General features: G+C 46.8%; 1 protein-coding gene across 1 annotated transcript; it reads right to left on the minus strand.

Annotated features, from left to right (window-relative positions):
* Window positions 1-224: 224 nt before the first annotated feature.
* Window positions 225-20,217, minus strand: LOC310771931 (zinc finger protein 516-like; the record flags this gene model as incomplete). Its single annotated transcript, XM_083664429.1, has 3 exons — window positions 225-329; window positions 12,360-13,679; window positions 18,378-20,217. Coding segments are annotated over 3 exons (3,265 nt in total), but the record flags the coding sequence as incomplete, so codon positions are not given.
* Window positions 20,218-20,425: the final 208 nt, after the last annotated feature.

The raw sequence follows: 20,425 nt of genomic DNA on the forward strand, positions 1-20,425 counted from the left end.
AAGTCCTTTTCTTTCATGTGCTGTTTCTCTTATTTTGTCCACCCCCAGGATGTGTGTGAGTATGTGCGTGTGTGTGTGTGCGTGTGCGTGTGTGTGTGTGTGTGTGTGTGTGTGTGCGTGTGTATGTGTGTGTGTGTGTGTGTGTGTGTGTGTGTGCATGTGCGTGCATGTGCGTGCATGTGCGTGCATGTGCGTGCATGTGCATGTGTATTCTGGTGATTTACCTGTATGGGACCTCATATGAGTGCGCAGGTGGCTTGGTTGACTGAAACTCTTGCCGCACTCATGGCAGACATACTGTCCCTGTCGCATTAGAGACCTCAGCATCCCTGAACACACACGCACGCACGGAAATACACACACACACACACACACACACACACACACACACACACACACACACACACACACACACACACACACACACACACAGGAAGAGGGAACACACAATTAAATAAAGTGCAAATGGAGTAAACTCTATAAAGCACAAGTGGTTAATTCAGGCTCTAATCATCAGGGTGGTGTGAGAGTAGAGGTGAAAAACAGGTGAAGTTGAATGTATCCATAATATAAACAACAGAAAACTATGTCCAAACTAGGTTTTGGACACATTCACTTTAAATCAACAATTATTTAAAGCCAATGATGGGTGCTGCCCCCTAAAAACGATGACTATAGTGACTACTAGAGCAGTGGTTCTCAAAGTGGGGTCCTTAAGGGGCTTCCAGGGGGTCCCCAGCAAAAAGGCTAATAATTTATTTTCACAAGAATTCCAACCAGAAGAAACACAATGACAAAATGTATGACTATTTTAGTCATGGCTTTCATACACTTTCTGTAATAAAACATCTACTGTCAAAGTGTGACGACCCTGTTTGGCAGGAGTCTGGTGTTGAGGTCGTTAGGCTGATTGGGTGCACCTGGGCCCGGTGCACTTATTGGGCTCAAGTCTCTCTCCCTCACCTTTTGTTCTTTTCGTTTGTTTAATGTAGTTTATGTTGTCTAGTTATTTTCCCCTAGTTTTAGTTAATACATTACTGTCTTAGATTTTACTGTGGAGTATGAGTCCACTCATATATAATGACCTGGCTCAAGGAAGTAACAAATGAGGGGTCATACACCAAAGTAAAAGTTAAAACAATATATTATTAAGGGAAATAACTAGACAACACAAACAAACAAACAAACAAACAGAACAAACGGTGCATCGGTGAGGTGGGAGAGAGACTGAATGGTCTGAAGGTCTTCAGCCCATTGAGTGCACCGGGCCCAGGTGCACCCAATCAGCCTAAGGACCCCAAAACTAGGCTCCTGCAAAACAGGGCCAGGAGAGTGGGATCAAAAAAGCTAAAATCATATCAGATGGGGGCCCCTGGGACAAAATGAGGGTCAGTGAGGGCCTTCGCCTGGCTACATACAGGCCTTTGGCAATCGTTAAACAGTTACTGCTTTTACTTTTTACTTGTCATATTTGTTGTTTTATCCCATGCTTTTATTGTACTTTTTTTTATTATATTGATTTATTGCATTGTATTGCTTTTCTTACCAATGTAAAACACTCTGTGCATTTGTGCTGTGAAGGGCGCTATATAAATAAAGTTTTACTTTACTTTACTTTACTTACTTAGTAGGGGTGTCACGATACACTAATTTCACGATACGATACACAATATTGGGTTCACGATAACGATACGATACGATATTTTAACAATATTCTTAACAAAAGTAAATAATTTTTATGTATTTATTTATCATTTATTTAACCATGTGAGTCCCGTTGAAATCGAAACCTCTTTTCAAGGGAGCCCTGGGAAAATACTGGAAAAATAGTCTTTCATTTGAAATACACAAAACACAAAACAAATGCTGTTTTTGGAAATTGTTATTATAATAACTATAAAACAACATGGAAGATAATGCTTCTCTTGCAATAGAATGTGTCACACTGTCACAAACTAAATGTTTGTTGCATGGTGAAAGAAAAATAAAGTATACAATCTATTTCTTAAATAACTCATGCTCAATGGTCCCTAAACTTATGTAATCTTATGTACCCCTTGAGCTGTTCTGCCATGCCAGTAGTAGTCTACCCCCTCACTCATGCGTGTTGATTCTGCTAAATTTGTTCTATTATTATTCAGGAGCCAATTTTTTTTTTACGATATAATTTTTTTCTGATGATACGCATATCGTGACGTTTCGATATCGCGATATATCGTGCGACGAAATATCGTGACACCCCTATTACTTAGTGATCTAATGTGTGTCACTTAACTCATTCACTGCCAATATCTGACTGGCATTTTTGGCACAGGCCAAGTATTTCCATAATGTTTGGTCATCTTTCAAGACCCACAGTAAATTCTGTACTAGGACTACAGTGATGTCCAATACCTCGAAATGAAGATCTAAGTCTCTACTTTCACCCCCAAAAAGAAAGTTAGCTTTTAGCATGTTCTGTACTCTACTTATAACCCTTTTTATACACCCAATGTTCACCAAAAAAGCCTGTCTGGGAAGAGAAAAGGGAGAAAAAAGCATTTTTGTAAAAGGGCACAATCTCAGGCATAACTCACTCTCAATTCTTTTATTTTGAACTGTATTGACATCAGACATGTAAATATTATTCGTTAGGACACAAATGACAAAAAAAAAAAAAAAAAATATATATATATATATACACACATGAAGTGCTTTTTTTTACATTCAACAATACAGTTTACTCGGTGTGAGTGTGCAGACAGACAGACAGACAGAGACAGACAGACAGACACACCGACAGACAGACAGACAGACAGACAGACAGACAGACAGACAGACACACACACACACACACACACACACACACACACACACACACACACACACACACACACACACACGATCCCCCTTTTAGATTTCTAACCCAACATAGGATAAGCAATAACCACGCCCTGTGGCGCTGGGATTGGCCAGGAGCAACACTGGAGGGCGAGCAGCCCAGCGATTTCATGAACCAACTGGAAGGACAGCGGGCTGCTGTGAGTGCCTTCTGCCCGCTGCTGCCTAGCTGTTCCTGTGTTTATTTTGATTTGTTCTGGTACACCGTCCTCGTCCATGTCTCCCTGTCATATCTATGATCGTTCCCGTTTTCCCCTCGGCTATTCAACACGTCCTCACCGCCCTCGCAAACTGATCGATCATTTCCTCATTCCTCCGATGATCAAACACATCTCTTGATTACTTTCTCCCGTTTTCTCCTGGCTGGCACAGAGGAAGGCGACTCCAGCTCGGCGTTTCTCCTGTCTGCACAAGGAAGCGTTACCCGTTCTCTGCTTTTCCTCCTGCTCAATTTCAAAACAACAGCTGCGGTATGTGTTTGATCGCGTGCTGTCGGCTACCCTTTGAAGGCAGGGACCTGTGTCTGTGTGACAGGCTGGGCAAGTGTTTGCTGCAGGCGCTGCACCAATAAAAACAAAAACACGTCAAACACGTCCTTGGCGGGGAAGGCCATTGCTGATAACACGTCAAAGACGTCATTGGCGGTGAATGAGTTAAGGGGTCCTTGACGTGAAAAAGGTTGTACTGTACTAGAACATCAAACTCTTTCACCACAGCACCGTCTGAATATCATGGAAAATGCTGTGGGAATGTTTCGCAGGGGACCCCCAGCAAAATTAGACATAGCTTAATTTCACTATGTATCGCAACTAGAGAATGCAGATGCATTACTGTACTATTCTAATGCTAGGTTTCACTCTCTCCAAAACTATTAGACATCTTGATGGCTAATCTTGTGAACAGAAAGGCAGTTGGTCTTCACATCATACCGTATGTGAGTTTTGACTTCAGATGTGAACATTTCAAGGTGAAAAACGCACCGCCCCCCATGTGAAATGTGTTCCACGTGTTCTGCTGCCACCACATTATGACATTTGTTTCACATTCTCTTATGGCAATATTTGCCTTGAGTGAAAGATGTAAAGGTGCAGGCCGGGCCGGGAAGAAAGTGAGTTGGTGTACATGCACCTGGTGGCTGTCTGGAGTGGTGCGGCTAGGTAGGAAGAAAGTGAGTTGGTGTACATGCACCTGGTGGCTGTCTGGAGTGGTGCAGCTAGGTAGGAAGAAAGTGAGTTGGTGTACATGCACCTGGTGGCTGTCTGGAGTGGTGCGGCTAGGTAGGAAGAAAGTGAGTTGGTGTACATGCACCTGGTGGCTGTCTGGAGTGGTGCGGCTAGGTAGGAAGAAAGTGAGTTGGTGTACATGCACCTGGTGGCTGTCTGGAGTGGTGCAGCTAGGTAGGAAGAAAGTGAGTTGGTGTACATGCACCTGGTGGCTGTCTGGAGAGGTGCGGCTAGGTAGGAAGAAAGTGAGTTGGTGTACATGCACCTGGTGGCTGTCTGGAGTGGTGCAGCTAGGTAGGAAGAAAGTGAGTTGGTGTACATGCACCTGGTGGCTGTCTGGAGTGGTGCAGCTAGGTAGGAAGAAAGTGAGTTGGTGTACATGCACCTGGTGGCTGTCTGGAGTGGTGCAGCTAGGTAGGAAGAAAGTGAGTTGGTGTACATGCACCTGGTGGCTGTCTGGAGTGGTGCAGCTAGGTAGCATCAGTAGTGGACTAGTGCAGGCATCATTAGTATGTCTAATGTGTCATTATGAGCCGCTAGCTCCGGGGGCTGCTGTCACACAGCATCATCTCAGAGGCTGACAGCCAGACACACACACACACACACACACACACACACACACACACACACACACACACACAAACACAAACACACACAGAGCACACACACACACACACACACACACACACACACACACACACACACACACCGCATAAATTACAGGCAATTAAAACGCCCCGGCTGTGATGTGCCCGCTCCGCTGCCCGTGTGTCACATGTCAGGTGTGTGTGTGTGTGTGTGCGTGTGCATGCGTGCGTGTGTGTGTAAATCTGTATCTGCGTATGTGTGTGTCATGTGTTTCAGAGTGTGTGTATGTGTGTTTGGTCCAGGGCAACAACAACAAAAAAGGCTCACACCAGCTATGTTTAGATGCACGCAATAATGTGACAATACTTTACTATAGACGGTTTTCACCAGAGCGCAACCCCACAGCACTTCCTTTTCCTCAGCATTCGACAAACTGCAGAAATATTCACTCGACATCGTTACTTTTGTTTTCGCTGCTCAGCTGTATAGACGGTTTTCACGGAATGGTCAGTCCTGCACTTGAATGTTTTTTTTTCTTTTATGTCCATAGCAAACACTGCAACAGGAAGTGAGCGGGGGTTCAATTTAGAATGTTTTTGTTGTCAAGTTAAAACCGTCTATAGAGAGCCGCAGGAATGAGTATATTTCCAGGTTTAAAAAAAAACGGGAACGCGAATCTGGGTTCTGCATGATAATCTTCACAAACATGAATAACTTTTATGACTTTTGGAACGTAAATGTGTGTTTTTTTACGCGATTTTAACGCTTCAAACGCTTCAAAAGGCATAAAAGTTATTCACGTTTGTGAAGAGTATCATGCTGAACCCAAATTCGTGTTCCCATAAACTTGTGTTATCCACAGACCTTATTTTATGCATTTAAGTGAAATCCCCATTCTAAAACCCCACAGACTTTTCCACTGATGAACCAAATGGCGGCGATTTCTGGATAAAGCCTACAAAAATACGTCATCCCTGTGGTACTCTATAACATGCACTAGGCAATTTTGCACATTGGCGGCCCCAAATGGCAAAGAGAGGTAAATGTTTGAATTTTGCAGACTTCAATACCTAGAAATCTGTTAAGGTGACATGGATACAAACTAGTCACCTTTAGGTACAGTCAATAAATAGGACACTCAGGGGGGTACGGTGGTGCAGTGGTAAGCGCTGTCGCCTCACAGCTCGAAGGTCCTGGGTTCGATTCCCACCTGGGACGCTGTGAACACTGAAGGAATGCGTGCCCGTCCGCATGTCCTCGAGTGCCGACCGCCCGGGTGGGGTCGTCAAAAGGGCCTTTCTGTGTGGAGTTTGCATGTTCTCCCCGTGCCTCCCGGGGGTTTCCTTCATATAGGAACCCCTTCACCAAAACATGCAATATCCTGGTTGCTAATGTGGTTCCTCCTCTGGTCGTTAAGGGCACCTGTTCGGAGGGAGGGGAACTCGTTGGAATAGCGTGATCCTCCCATGTGCTATGTCCTACCGGTGAAGCTTCCCCCTGTCAGGTGAAAGAAGCGGCTGGCTAACTGCCCATGTCTCGGAGGAAGCATGGAGCCAGTTTCGGCTCTCCCCAGATCGGTAGACGGTGGAGTAGCAACCAGGATAAATAAATTAAATTAGCACTAATGGGGGATAAAAATGGGATAAAAAATCTGGGGGGGAAAAAAAAAAAAAAAATTAGGACACTTAACTCATTCTCCGCCAGAGTTTTTCAGAAAAAGTCATTAGCCACTGCCAGGGTTTTTGATAATTTTCATAAATTTTCCAAGACCCACAGAATATTTTCTTCTATGACTACGTAAAGACTGAATATCCCAAAAGAAAGAAGAGAGCCTCAACTTTCATATGAAAAAAAAGTTTCATTCTACCTTCATCCGTTCTATCGACATCTGAATGTAGGTCATTTTCACCAAAAACAGCAGTCTCTGACCAGAAAGCGGGGGAAATGGCATTTTTGTAAATTAAGTCATCTTCACGGCTCCTGACCCGAATAAATGCCTTTGATGGCGGATACTGGCGGTGTTACACTCAACTCTGAACCCCATAATGATTTTGTTTCCCCTTCCGGTCAAACTCGCCCGTGGGCACAGCTTTTACCGTAACACCGGTGTGAGAAAGAGATTCACCCCGCTATTGGGAGAGGGAAGCCCGGGTCCCGCATTCGTCTAGCGCGGGGGTGCGACTGGTTGTCTGTGTAGGCTACTGTATGTCAGGAGCAATCTACCGGCTGAAATTTACACTGCGTCAAGAGTTTAGGAACTGGATTACTATTTCCTGAGTGACTTGTGGACGTGTTGCGTGGTGCGTGGTGAAAACAAAATCCTTCACGTTTGAGTGACAGGCTGCCCCCCCGCTGTAATGGGAGTCCAAACCCGTATGGATAAAAGCTGCTGGACCAGCGTTTGAGCCGTGCCATGGAGCTGTGCTATGGACCTTTTCTGATGGGAGATTGTTGCTTTTTTCTGCTTCCTGGTTTTGTTAGACAATAGTGGTCGATCCTGTACACCTTTAGACGTGCTGTACTATTTCACAAGGTGAGTAAGAGAGCCATCTATCACATGACGGTGAAAACACTTATTGCCGTCCAATGACGTCGATGGTGGGGAAGCGTTTTATTTTATTTTTTATAACGTTCAGTGGCGCCAATGGTGGCGAATGAGTTAAGTGAAGGATTTCTGAGTGGTTTGTATTTGCCCTGCTGTCACGTTTTTCACTATTTTGCATCCCTGTTAGAAAACAAAATGTCATCTTAGTATCTGGTGGGGTTGGAAGTGCTGAAGAGGTTCAGCCGTCAATGTTGAGTCCAGCTTTCTCTTTCAATATTACACATGTAGACATATTGTATTTCACTCCGTTTCTATAGCCTAAATCTCACCTTTTCTAGGCTGCATGTGACATGTGCTTATTGCGAGTATTCACACAGAAATTAAAATAAAAAATAAAACATGAACTACATCGCCAACTACACAACTTGATGACACCTGAATTACTGCACATATGTTACTGTGATAATGCTATGCTGACTAAGAGCATAATCACACTAACATAATTGGAGTACATCTGCAGGTTTGACAAATTTGCTAAATTTAAAATTCTTCTAAGGGGACATTCACACCAAAAGCGTTTTTTTTTTCAGTCAGAACGTTATGAAAATCATGTTGAGAGCGCTTCCATTGTGCACAAAACACAGGGCACGGAGCATTTTTTTGTGCTCCGTTTTGTTTTCCCCTGTAGTCGCGTGCAGTACAGATCAGAACACAACGACCACACGGACGGTAGCCAGCGAGTTTTGTCTGTTTGATGTTGTTCACTGTCAACATGAAAGCCAGATTATTGCCAATTCTCCGCTCGGGAGGAGAAAAGGTAGGAGGAGTGAAAAAAACGAGCAGGGCGCTTTTCCTCTAATGTTCAACTTTTTTCAGCTTTAAAACGCCCACAGCGCTCCTCCAAAAACAACAGACGCCACCAGCGCTGAAACGCCAGGTGCGTTCATTAAAAGAGGAGCATGTTTAGCGCGTCCTTACATAGAGAATGAATTGCAGAAAGACACTGGCAGCTCCAAAAACGCTTTTGGTCTGAATGTCCCCTTAGATGTTCTTAATGCTTACATGCATGCACGCAGTGGTGGACTGGGACCATAATTCGGGCCGGGCATTAGATACCATGCAGGCCAACACACGTGGACACACGTGAAGAATTTGGGCCGTTTGAAGCCAGATTTGGTGAATATAATGCTAACGTGATGTTACATGTTATGTTACCTATTTGTTCACTAATAGAATTCAACATTGCCTAGATAACTGCAAGTATAATATGAAGACGTAAAAACAAAAACATGCCTCTGTACAAAAGCTTCACAGCGAACTTCATTTAAGGAAGAGTGCAGTGTCCTGTCTTGGCTTGTCTGAGGTTAAATGCAAATACAAAAAAATCAAACTGCTTCATCTCCACTTTAAACTGTACTAAACTCTTACTGATAATCCCATAAAGCACATTAATGTGAAAGCAATAAGCATATAGCCTACATGTTTCACTTTATGCTCTGAAATTGTAGCCTACCTGAAGGTTCCTGATTCTGATAAGTTCAACACCACCTCCAGCTCTGCAGGAGCACCTGCTGCAGTGCTAGTGCTGCTTCTGCCTCCTTCTCCACTTTTGTGAAGAAAACCCCAAAAGCAATCCAACCCATACTTTCAGTTTACCCACTACTGTTTAAATTTGACCATTGGGACTTTTTATATAGCCTAATACAAATAAATAAATAAATAAATACAAATGAATATTCTAGAGGCAATAGACAATTGTCTACCACTGATATTGTAGTTTAGGCCAAGACACAACATAGACTCCTTGCTTTCCACCTCTCTGCACCTCTTTTCTTCTCCATTTTGGCACCATTGAACAGCAAGCCCCGCCGACCCGCGCTGGGGTCTCAGCAGCTTCTGACTGAAAAGTTAACTCATTCCTCCCTGCCTGGCTGCCTGCAGCCGGCCTGCCTGCAATCTGCGCAACTAGGAACACTTATACATACTGGCCTGCTGTTCAGTGAGTGGCCTCAGCCTCTGCCCGAAGCGCCCGATTATGCAGTCCGCGCCTGCATGCACGTGCAAGTAAACCTGGTCACTAGAGTCACATGCATGCACGTGCATGTAAACCTGGTCACTACAGTCACATGCATGCCCATGCATGTAACCTGGTCACTACAATCACATGCATGCACGTGTATGTAAACCTGGTCACTACAGTCACATGCATGCACATGCATGTAAACCTGGTCACTACAGTCACATGCATGCACGCGCATGTAAACCTGGTCCCTACAGTCACATGCATGCACGTGCATGTAAACCTGGTCACTACAATCACATGCATGCACGTGCATGTAAACCTGGTCACTACAGGCACATGCATGCACGTGCATGTAAACCTGGTCACTACAGTCACATGCATGCACGTGCATGTAAACCTGGTCACTACAGGCACATGCATGCACGCGCATGTAAACCTGGTCCCTACAGTCACATGCATGCACGTGCATGTAAACCTGGTCACTACAATCACATGCATGCACGCGCATGTAAACCTGGTCCCTACAGTCACATGCATGCACGTGCATGTAAACCTGGTAACTACAATCACATGCATGCACGTGCATGTAAACCTGGTAACTACAATCACATGCATGCACGTGCATGTAAACCTGGTCACTACAATCACATGCATGCACGTGCATGTAAACCTGGTCCCTACAGTCACATGCATGCACGTGCATGTAAACCTGGTCACTACAATCACATGCATGCACGTGCATGTAAACCTGGTCACTACAGTCACATGCATGCACGTGCATGTAAACCTGGTCCCTACAGTCACATGCATGCACGTGCATGTAAACCTGGTCACTACAATCACATGCATGCACGTGCATGTAAACCTGGTCACTACAGTCACATGCATGCACGTGCATGTAAACCTGGTCACTACAATCACATGCATGCACGTGCATGTAAACCTGGTCACTACAGGCACATGCATGCACGTGCATGTAAACCTGGTCACTACAGTCACATGCATGCACGTGCATGTAAACCCGGTCACTACAGTCACATGCATGCACGTGCATGTAAACCTGGTCACTACAGTCACATGCATGCACGTGCATGTAAACCTGGTCACTACAGTCACATGCATGCACGTGCATGTAAACCTGGTCACTACAGTCACATGCATGCCCGTGCATGTAAACCTGGTCACTACAATCACATGCATGCACGTGCATGTAAACCTGGTCACTACAGTCACATGCATGCACGTGCATGTAAACCTGGTCACTACAGTCACATGCATGCACGTGCATGTAAACCTGGTCACTACAGTCACATGCATGCACGTGCATGTAAACCTGGTCACTACAGTCACATGCATGCACGTGTATGTAAACCTGGTCACTACAGTCACATGCATGCACGTGCATGTAAACCTGGTCACTACAATCACATGCATGCACGTGCATGTAAACCTGGTCACTACAGTCACATGCATGCACGTGCATGTAAACCTGGTCACTACAGTCACATGCATGCACGTGCATGTAAACCTGGTCACTACAGTCACATGCATGCACGTGCATGTAAACCTGGTCACTACAGTCACATGCATGCACGTGCAAGTAAACCTGGTCAGCGTAGCAAGAGGCAGGGGGACGAGGCATTTGAAGACGGCTGGATCTGTTTGACTACGTCATGACCACACAAACACACACACACACACACACACACGTGCGCGTACACTCCTGTGACCTCTCTTGCTGGCAGATAACAGGCCTGGGGGGAGTGTGTGTGATTGGGGGGGCGAGGGGGGAAGAGGGGGTTTGCTTATTGCACAAACCTCCACCACCAAACACGTCAACTCCCCAAGCTCTAAGCCTGGCATATACCTGGGCAATGCCCACTGGTTGTGGTTGTGTGTGTGTGTGTGTGTGTGCGTGCGTGCGTGTGTGCATGCATGTGTGTGTGTGTGTGTGTGTGGAGGGGGGGGTTAAGGACAGCAGGACAGGGAGGACAGGGGAGGTGGAGGAGGTGACAGAGAGTGTCTCTGGCAGCTCAACTGCTGGCCTCTGGATACTCTACTTCTACGCTGGGCCGCCAGCCCTTCTCACTGATGCACTAATGAAAGACAAGACAGAGTCGGACGGACAACACAAGCAGACAGACACACACACACACACACACACACACACACACACACACACACTACAGAGAGAGGGAGAGTTGGTTGCTCAAAAAAGGTCACTTTATAGCATGTGACTCAAAGGGCTAAGGCGGAGCATGACGATATGCGCCTGGACGGGTGACAGCGATGTCATGCGTCTGCTCCGGGGCTGTTGTGTTTGACCCCTGGCTCCATACAGCCCCACTTGACCTTAGAGACGCAACTGAAAAATGGGAAATAATCCGGATGTTTGGTAATGACCATTTCCAAAGCAGCTGGTGGGGTAATTATTGTGTCTCATCTCTCCCTCCCGCTCTGTTTTTCCTCTCTCCATTGGCATCTGTGCGAGTCTCTCATCAGGCAGGCAGAGCCATGACCTAAACACTTTGTGACAGCTTTCTGGGAGAGTGGAGTTGGAGACTAGGCATGCCTTGCAGACCTGAGAGTAGCAAAGGTTCTCTCACGTCTTTCACAGCAAAAACACACACTTGCACGCACGCACGCACACACACACACACACACACACACACACACACACACACACGCACGCACACACAAACACTCCTTTTGCATCTAAAACCTAAGCACATATGGACACACACACACAGCCCCATATAGCGCCTTCTATCATACCTCATGAACATGCAAGCACACACAGTGCAAGTGTGTTTTGCATATTTTCTTCATTATTTAAAACCTTGTCAGAATGAAGCCGTTTGTGTGTCTGTCAATAATTTTCTGCCATATGGTGTGAGGGGTTGCCTGAAATGTACACATTTGACACATGAAGGCATGTATGTGACTTACTTGAGCACAGGCTATATCACAAGAGATGTTTTTCCTATATGTTAGACAAACCCGAATATACTATGTTGTGTATATTTGATCCCCCCCCCCCTCTAGTTTGTATTTTGTTTGCTCTTTTATCATATTTTAAAGTAAAAAGAAATCTCCCTACCAGTGGGATCCAACAGGGCATTGGCTGCACCCCATCGGTGGTAGAGTGTAGCCAGGTCGTGGGGACTGTAGTTTTTGAGGAAGCTAAGGATGTCAAGCGGCATCTCTGGTGTCTCCGCTATCGCCTCCTGCTTCACATCTGCACGAACTCCTGAGGACATGGAAGAGGAGGGGGAGGAATTCTGGAGAGCACCTCCGTGGGTCTGGGAGGTGCCATAGCCGTGTCCTGCTGTGGAGCTGTGGGTGATGGTGCTGGGCCTGGCGGCGTTCGCCCGGCCCTGGCTGTGGGAGTTGGGATGTGGCTGATGGTGAGCGGAGCTCCTGGCTCGGCTGTACTCTGACAGGCCATGTTTGCTGGACAGCATAAAGCCCAGACCCTCCTGAGGCATCAGGTAGCGGTCAGCCATCCTGCTCCCAGCTGCAGAACTGGGGCCGGGGCCTGAGGAGCGCTGGGGAGCTACGGTGCTCTTCTCCAACGGACTGCTGGACGATAACGAGCTTCCCCGAGGGTAGACGTCCACCTTGGGCCTGGAGCGAGACAGATGACCCTGGTCCTCCATGTGTCTGGTGCTGCCGCTGATGCTGCTGCCTGGCCGGACAGGGAGCCTCCCAGCCTGGGTGCCTGAGGTGGACAAGGATCCTCGAGAGGAAGATGAGGATGAGGATGATGATGATGTGGTAGGTTGCCCAGTTGGCCTGTTCTTCTTTAGGGCCTCGCTGGAGGTGGTTGGGGGCCGGGTACGTGGAGTTCGGACCACCGGAGGCAGCGGTGGACACTCCTTCCCTTCAAGGACCGGCGGGGGACCAGTGCGCCTCCTGGAGGATGATGAGCTGTCCTTGGAGGCCTTCAAACTGTTTTTCAATGCCCATTTAGGAGCCAGTGTGGAGCTACTGCTGTTGATGCGGTGAGCCACAGTCTGGTGCATCCACAGCACTTCGGGGTAGCGGGTGGAGTGGGAGCAGAAGGAGCACTTGTGGTTAGGGAGGCCCTTCCTGTCCAGAGTCAAGGAGGCCAAGCCCCTGTGGCCCTCAGCTCTCACACACAGATCCAGGGGGTTCACGGTGGGATGGGATGGGGAGGACCTGGAGGACTGAGCTGAGAGGTGAGGGTGGGGGGGCGCAGACTTGTTCAGCCCATGGAGAAGGGCTTTCTTCAGCTTGGGATAGCCGCTGGGGGTGCCTCTGTCTGAGCTGGAGCTGGGGCTAGGGCTGGGAATGGGGCTGGGTCTTTCTGCCGGGTGATGGACACGAACATGGGTCAGATAGGTCTGCGACTCTGTGGTAACAAAGTCACATAGGCTGCAGATGTAAGGCTTGTCATCTGTGGAGAGAAAGACATTCAAAATAAAGGTCAATAATTGAATAGGAAAATATCTAGATGCTATTCCTTCTTACTACCAGATAAGGTACTATACAAGGCATCTGAATCAGACCAGTCAGATCAAGAAGATGCCTTATTTATATTATTCCACTCAGATGTAGTTTTCATGAATAGCCACAAGGCTGCAGTATTGGTCAGCATTCCCATTTCCATTCTCTCCTCTATTCAGGTTGCATGTGGGCATGAATAAGAAGTCCTAAAATTACCTCTAATACTATTACCTAAATTATATTATCAACACATTAATAAACAATGAATATTCACATCACAGCATCAATGAATATGGTTCCCAGGATATAATATGTGTTTGTGCATCCTAGATATTGTTGGTTTCTTAAGTGCAGCTCTACAAGTTCTCCACAAGGTGGCATATGTGTCCCGTCTCTCCTAACAAGTAGGATCACACTGTTGTCATTGGAAAGACTTGCATCTCTAGTTTTCAGGAAGTAATACAAACAAAAATAGGGTATTTTTTTAAATAATTCAGTCGGTATTTAAGGGGTTTTATAAGCCCAACGGTTATAACATTTTCCCACACACACACACACACACACACACCCGCACGCACGCACACACACACACACACACACACACACACACACACACACAGACAGACACACACAGACACACACACACACACACACACACAGACACACACACACACACACACACACACACACACAGACACACACACGGATAGCCCTCAGATGCCTCCTATCAAAATGGTTATGGAGCTGATGACATGAGAGTATTCTCCACCACTACACTACTACAGTAACCTGCCATCTGCTTTTCATTTGGCTTCCTGTTGGCAACACTGCAGTGGCCAACACATAGCTACGCCCTGCCAAGGTTATGCCCCGGGGCGGGGGGGGCTTTCTGTTTGAATACAACACTCTCTCTTTCTTACAGCCTCCTATCTTTCCTCCACTCCTGCTTTTCACCCTCATTCACAGCTCTCTCTCTCTTTCTTTACAAAAAAAGAGCATAACTCTTACAGAGTCCCGTAGCGGCGCTGTAGCTCCCTGTGCTGCTGCTGCTATGAGGAAGAGGAAGCCCTTTGGCTGAAACGTTCGTTGTTGCTGCTGCCCAGATTGAGGAGATATTAAAAGCTGTGAAAGGACACTTGGCGTGCTGTGCATTTTTCTCACTTCTGGCTGCTATGAGGAAACCATGCAGGAAATGACATCATGTGGGATAAACAAGCACAGAGAGAGATGTCCACCCTACACCTTGTCTACCTGTCTAGGGTGAGGCCGATTTTAATCGGTCTGTCCATATATATGGAGCCGATACTGACCACCACATTGAATATGTTTTTATTATCGGTGCATCAGATGTCTGACCAGAGACATCATTCCAGTGTGGCGTGGGAGGATTTGACTCAACAGTCTGTAAGACCTTCAATGAGACCTGCCTCTCCCTGCGTTAAGCTGTCCCACCACATAAAGGATGACATTTCATTAGTATGGGCCATTCAGTGGTGACCATGATGCTTTCAGAGACATCAACATCCCAAGTAGAATAAAGGTCTGGGGGAAATGCTGACAAATATCTGTATTAGCCTTCAAAAACACATACGGGTCTAATCCTGAGTCAATCTCTCAGTCTTATAGTTTCCCTTATGCTTTTCCTTTACAGAAGTATTTACATACACAATCACATACTACCCCCCATCACACATCGTGACAGTCTCTGTGACTGAAGTGACACTTGTCTCTTACAGGGTGGAGTAAACAGACTAGGCAATGTACACCAGATGCATTACGGCTGCGTTGCGGATCCGGCAAAACTACCGGATCGACTCTCGCCCATGTTAATGGATGGGCGATACATGCTGTACGGAAAAATGATGCACCTGTTCTATTTTTGTCGTATCCTGCTACGTCTGACAGATTACATGAGTGTGGGTCTGTTGGCAGCCGTACCGGGGCCGTACCGCATCTGTTCCGGAGGCGGTGTACATTAGCCCTTAGGCTTACATACGTATCCAGGAAACAAACACAGCAACCATCTACGACACCATCCATGACCCCCTGTCACTGAAACTTACAGAAATAACATCCTTGTATAAAGTAGAGCTGACAGCACAGATGACTGTTGCCATCTAACAGGGGTGAAAACTAAACAGATTTTTTTTTTTAGTGCAACTCTTTGATTAGATAACTGTTTTTATTATTATTTTATAATAATTATTGATAGGTGAAATATTGCAGAAACCAACAGATGTCCTGTCAGGTTCCTCCCTGGCCACAGCTATTGACTAAATCTTTATTACTAGTATGTTAATAAGCTACCATCTCTGCACAGTGACAATCATGCTGCTCACCACAGATCTTGAACAGGCACCTGATTTTAGCATAATTATGCAAATTACTTGAAGACGTCTAGTCTGATGTGAGTCAACGACACCCCCTTACCCCTAATCCTACTTTCCTAAATGCTCGACCCGGAAACGCCGTTGATGTAGCAGATTTCATCAAGTCTATAATTATCATTATAAGTAACCGATTTGGCTAAAAGCCGATCATGTTGATATCTGCATGTTGTGTGCACTCATCCTCATTTGCATTCACAGAAAGTAGCTAGGAGAGGGGGGGGGGTGATGGGGACATCAGGGTATTCAGGACTAGTGTGTCCTCTGAGTGTCTCTTTCCCCATGCATCGCCTCTCCATCGAGAGGTGACTCTATAAATAAGCAATCCCTCAGACAGCGGCCAGCCTGGCTGGCTAGATGGTAAGAAGAGTGGGTGAGTGACAGTGAGAGTGGCACAGGAGCTAACATTACAGATTAGGGAACACAGAAGAAAGCTAAACAGATAAAAGACTGCTGGTGGGTGGATGATGGGTGGATGGATGATGGATGTATGGTTGGATTAGCTTGTTTGTGAGTTCAGATGTTTTAGCATGGCTCTCACAGCAGGTCCCCCGAGGCACATGCCTTCAGAGAAAGGTAAGCACTCACAACTAACCTGCATCTCCTTGAAAGCATTGTTTTTCTTATTCATATCTAGCCAAAACAGCAGCATAAACGTACTGCCTAAAATGCCATTCCCAAGATCAGACGCCAGGATGTCCATTTCACCCCAATCTACCCATGACTTTGGCGAGAGGGAATAGTTCACAGTACATTGAGCACTATGAAGGAAGCTAACCACAGCCGGCACTGCTCTAAACAGGCCTCTCTTTGTTGCTCTACTGTGTGCCATCAAGTTTGCAGGAAAAACTGGAAACGGCTACTGTGGGAGGTCTATTTTCCCTGGATTGTTTTTATTTTAATCGAATAATCAACACCTCTGATGTTGAGAGCGAAAGGAAGACAGGAAGACAGATTTTCATGGCACAGACATGAAAAGTAGAGCAAAACCCATATTCACACACAGATAAGAGGGGGGGGGGGGTTTCCTGACACAGGAAGAGCTGAAATAGCACACAGCTCGATCAGGCCAGAAAGAAATGCTGCTGCTATTTTTGAATGTCTAAAGCAACAGGGAGGAATGGAAGCAATCACTACCATTCTCAGCACACTATCACAACCTGTCCAAGTTTGTGTTTTCAACCAGCTAGCAAGTTAACACAAGCAAGTTGGAGAGCTTTCAATTGTCGCATACCCAGGAATCCTTCCTTAATCATAAATCAGCTGTGATTAATATATGTCATTTTGTTTTTTGCCCTTGCATGGGTAGGTTCTCTTTTTTTTCTCTGTAGTGTGTATTGGTTGTGGAGGTGAAAAAATGATAGGCATTCCAAAAATCCCCTCTCTACTGAGATGGTGTTGGAAGGCATGGACTTTCAGTTTGTCTCATTGCTCTATGATGGCAAATAATTGCACTGCTCTAAACAGTTTTGCCATGAGCAATTCAAGTTTATTGACCATATTTAATGTTGTTTGTGTTAAATACTATATAAAATAGCCAAAAGAGATGTAATTCTGATGTTTAGCCACACGGTGGCTCTAGTCCCCACTCCATACACAGAGACAGTCATGATAAACCCACATAACACACATTTCACCAACAGATGTTTGCTACTGAGTAACTGTCAGAGTCTGAGGCCTTGAGTGGGAGGCATGAAAAGGCTAAAGCCATTTCTGGCCATTAAAAACCCCTGCAGACTGTGTTTGAATAGGCGGGTTTACATTCATCACATTCCTATTATTTATTATGCATATTTAGTTTCCTATTAGTTATACTGGAAAATCACAGTATATTAAAAGGAATGTAAAATAGTGGTTGAGATCTCAACAGTGTTCACAAACAACCAATGAATAATCGTAAAAAAAAAACAAAAAAAACTCAGAGCTATATGCCCTGCAACTTGTTATTTAGCTCTCAAAACTATTATTCACACCATATTAACATTATATAATTTGTACAGTTCCTGACTCACCAAAAACACACAACCAACCAAAATTAAGACTCAAAAGTTAGGGCCGTAGGGCCTTCTGTGACTATGGACTGATCACAGGGGATCACAGAGAGCTTAGAGCAAAGTGCTACAAAATGATTATACTAAAAGCGAAGGAGTCCGACTGAAGGGTCTTTTTGTACATTGAAATATAATTTCATGTCTGAATGTTACTTTTTCACCACAAACTATTTTTTTTTACAAAGAACAAGGGCTGGGGTGTTGACTAACCTGCCAGCTGTCCTGCATTGGCGGTGCCCATCTCTGAGGCCTGGTTTCCAAGGGTGGAGGCTGGCGGGGAGTCTCCGTACCCCGGGGTGCTGGGCCGACTCGGGGAGCCTGACTCTGGGTCACTGGTGGAGCCCGAAAGGTCGTCTCTGGCAGACCTCTCCTTGTCTCCCGCAGATGCCTTCCCTCCATCTCTCCTGTGGACCCGTTGGTGGACGATCATCTGGTGTCGGCTGCGGAACACCTTCCCGCACTCAAAGCACTCGTTGGACTTGGAGGAGGCTTGCGTCTGGGACTCGCTGGACTTGGAGGAGGATTGCGTCTGGGGCTCGTTGGACTTGGAGGAAGCTTGCGTCTGGGATGGTCGTCGTCGGTCTTGGCGAGAGGAGGGCCGGTACTCTGAGTCACTGAGGCTCTCTGGCGTTCGGTCACCTGAGGAGCCGTGGCTTCCAAACCCGGAGCTGCTGCGTCGGCCCGAGCTGCGTTTCTCCTGACCTTTCAGGACGTAACGGCTGTTCTCCTTCTCGAAAACCACAGCAGCTCCAGCCAAGGCCTCCTCCCCCATAATTCCTACCCCAGCAGAGCTCTTATAACTGGGTACCACTGGCTCCACAACTCTGCCTTTGGTGGCTAATTGCCAGGCCTGGTAGCTGCAAACTGGATCCAGCTCTGGGATTCTTTGACCCAGCTTCTTTTCACCCGCCTCCTCCACCTCCAAGGCTTTCTCCTCAGCAGGCCGGAGGTTGAAGGAGTCTAGGAAGCGTCTCTTAGCAGCCGGTGAGTCCTCGTCATTGCTGGCCCTGCGTTGGCTCTGGGGCTTCTTACCATGGCTGACACTGTGGACTTTTTCATGGGCCCTCAGGCTCTCTCTGCTGTGGAACAGGTTCCCACACTTGGAGCAGATCTGATAGATAGAAGTAACAGATCCGGTGGCAATATCAGGGTCCTGGGCTACATCGTTGATGGTGGCTGGGGGCTCAGAGGAATCCACCTTTGGCCTGGACCTGGACTTGGTGTTGTGCGTCTTCATATGCGATTTGAGGAACCAAGCTTCCCTGAACCGTCGGCCGCAAATACGGCAGCAGTGTTCCAGGATCCCTGCATGTTTCTTCATGTGTGACTTCAAAAACCAGGCTTGGGTGAAGACCTGGCCGCAGGTCTCACAGGGGAAGGTCCCATCATTCTGTGGCTGGACGACATCAGTGTCCGGCCCGGGCTCTTCCTTCACAGTGGTCTCCTCTTCTGTGTCTGCAGTGATGTGCACCTTTTCAATGTGACTGAGGAGCTGGTCCTCCCGCAGGGCCTCGTACCCACACAGTCGGCAACAATATGGCCGCTGGTCAGTTATGGACTTCTCTCTCTTCATGCTCCTCACAGGCAATTTCCTCCGACTCTCCTCTGTACTATCCCCGTTCATCATCCGGTTACAGGCTGAGCTGCTCTTAGTTGGACTTGTCCCTCCGTCGAGACCCTCAGAAACGCTCACCTCAGCAGATGCCACCTCCTCTTCCTCCTCTGCCCCACCCTCGTCATCGGTGTGGTGGCTAGAGAGCGTGCCCAGTTTGTGGCTGCGGATGTGAACTTTGAGGTTGCCCTTCTGAGAGGCCCTGTGGTTGCAGTAGGGGCATTTGTATGGACGTGCACCCGTGTGGCGTCTCATATGTTGGGACAGAGAGCTGAGGAAGGGGAAGCTGCGTCCACAAACACTGCAGTCGTAAGCCCCGGGGGTTTTGTCATCCTCACCCTCAACCTCCATCTCTGAGCTGGCCTTTTCTCTGACCAGCTTCTCCTTCTGGCCTCCGGACTGGGTCTCCATCACCTCCACGCTCTCTCTGGGGTTCATGGTGCAAGCGAGTCTACGCCGCCTGCCTGGCCTCACAAGCTCACTAAAACTAGAAACTACTGCTATCTGCAGTCGCACATCTATGGATGTCCGGCGTGTCTCTGTCAGTCGCTTCCAATGCTATCTGTCTTTGATCATCTAGTGGGTCCTGCTAACAGAGCATCCACTGCAACAGCTCATCTAGCACTCCCTGGTTACTGGATGCAAT

This window comes from Poromitra crassiceps (assembly GCF_964638095.1).
Source record: "Poromitra crassiceps genome assembly, contig: HAP1_SCAFFOLD_1530, whole genome shotgun sequence".
In the NCBI taxonomy this organism is placed as follows: Eukaryota; Metazoa; Chordata; class Actinopteri; order Beryciformes; family Melamphaidae; genus Poromitra; species Poromitra crassiceps.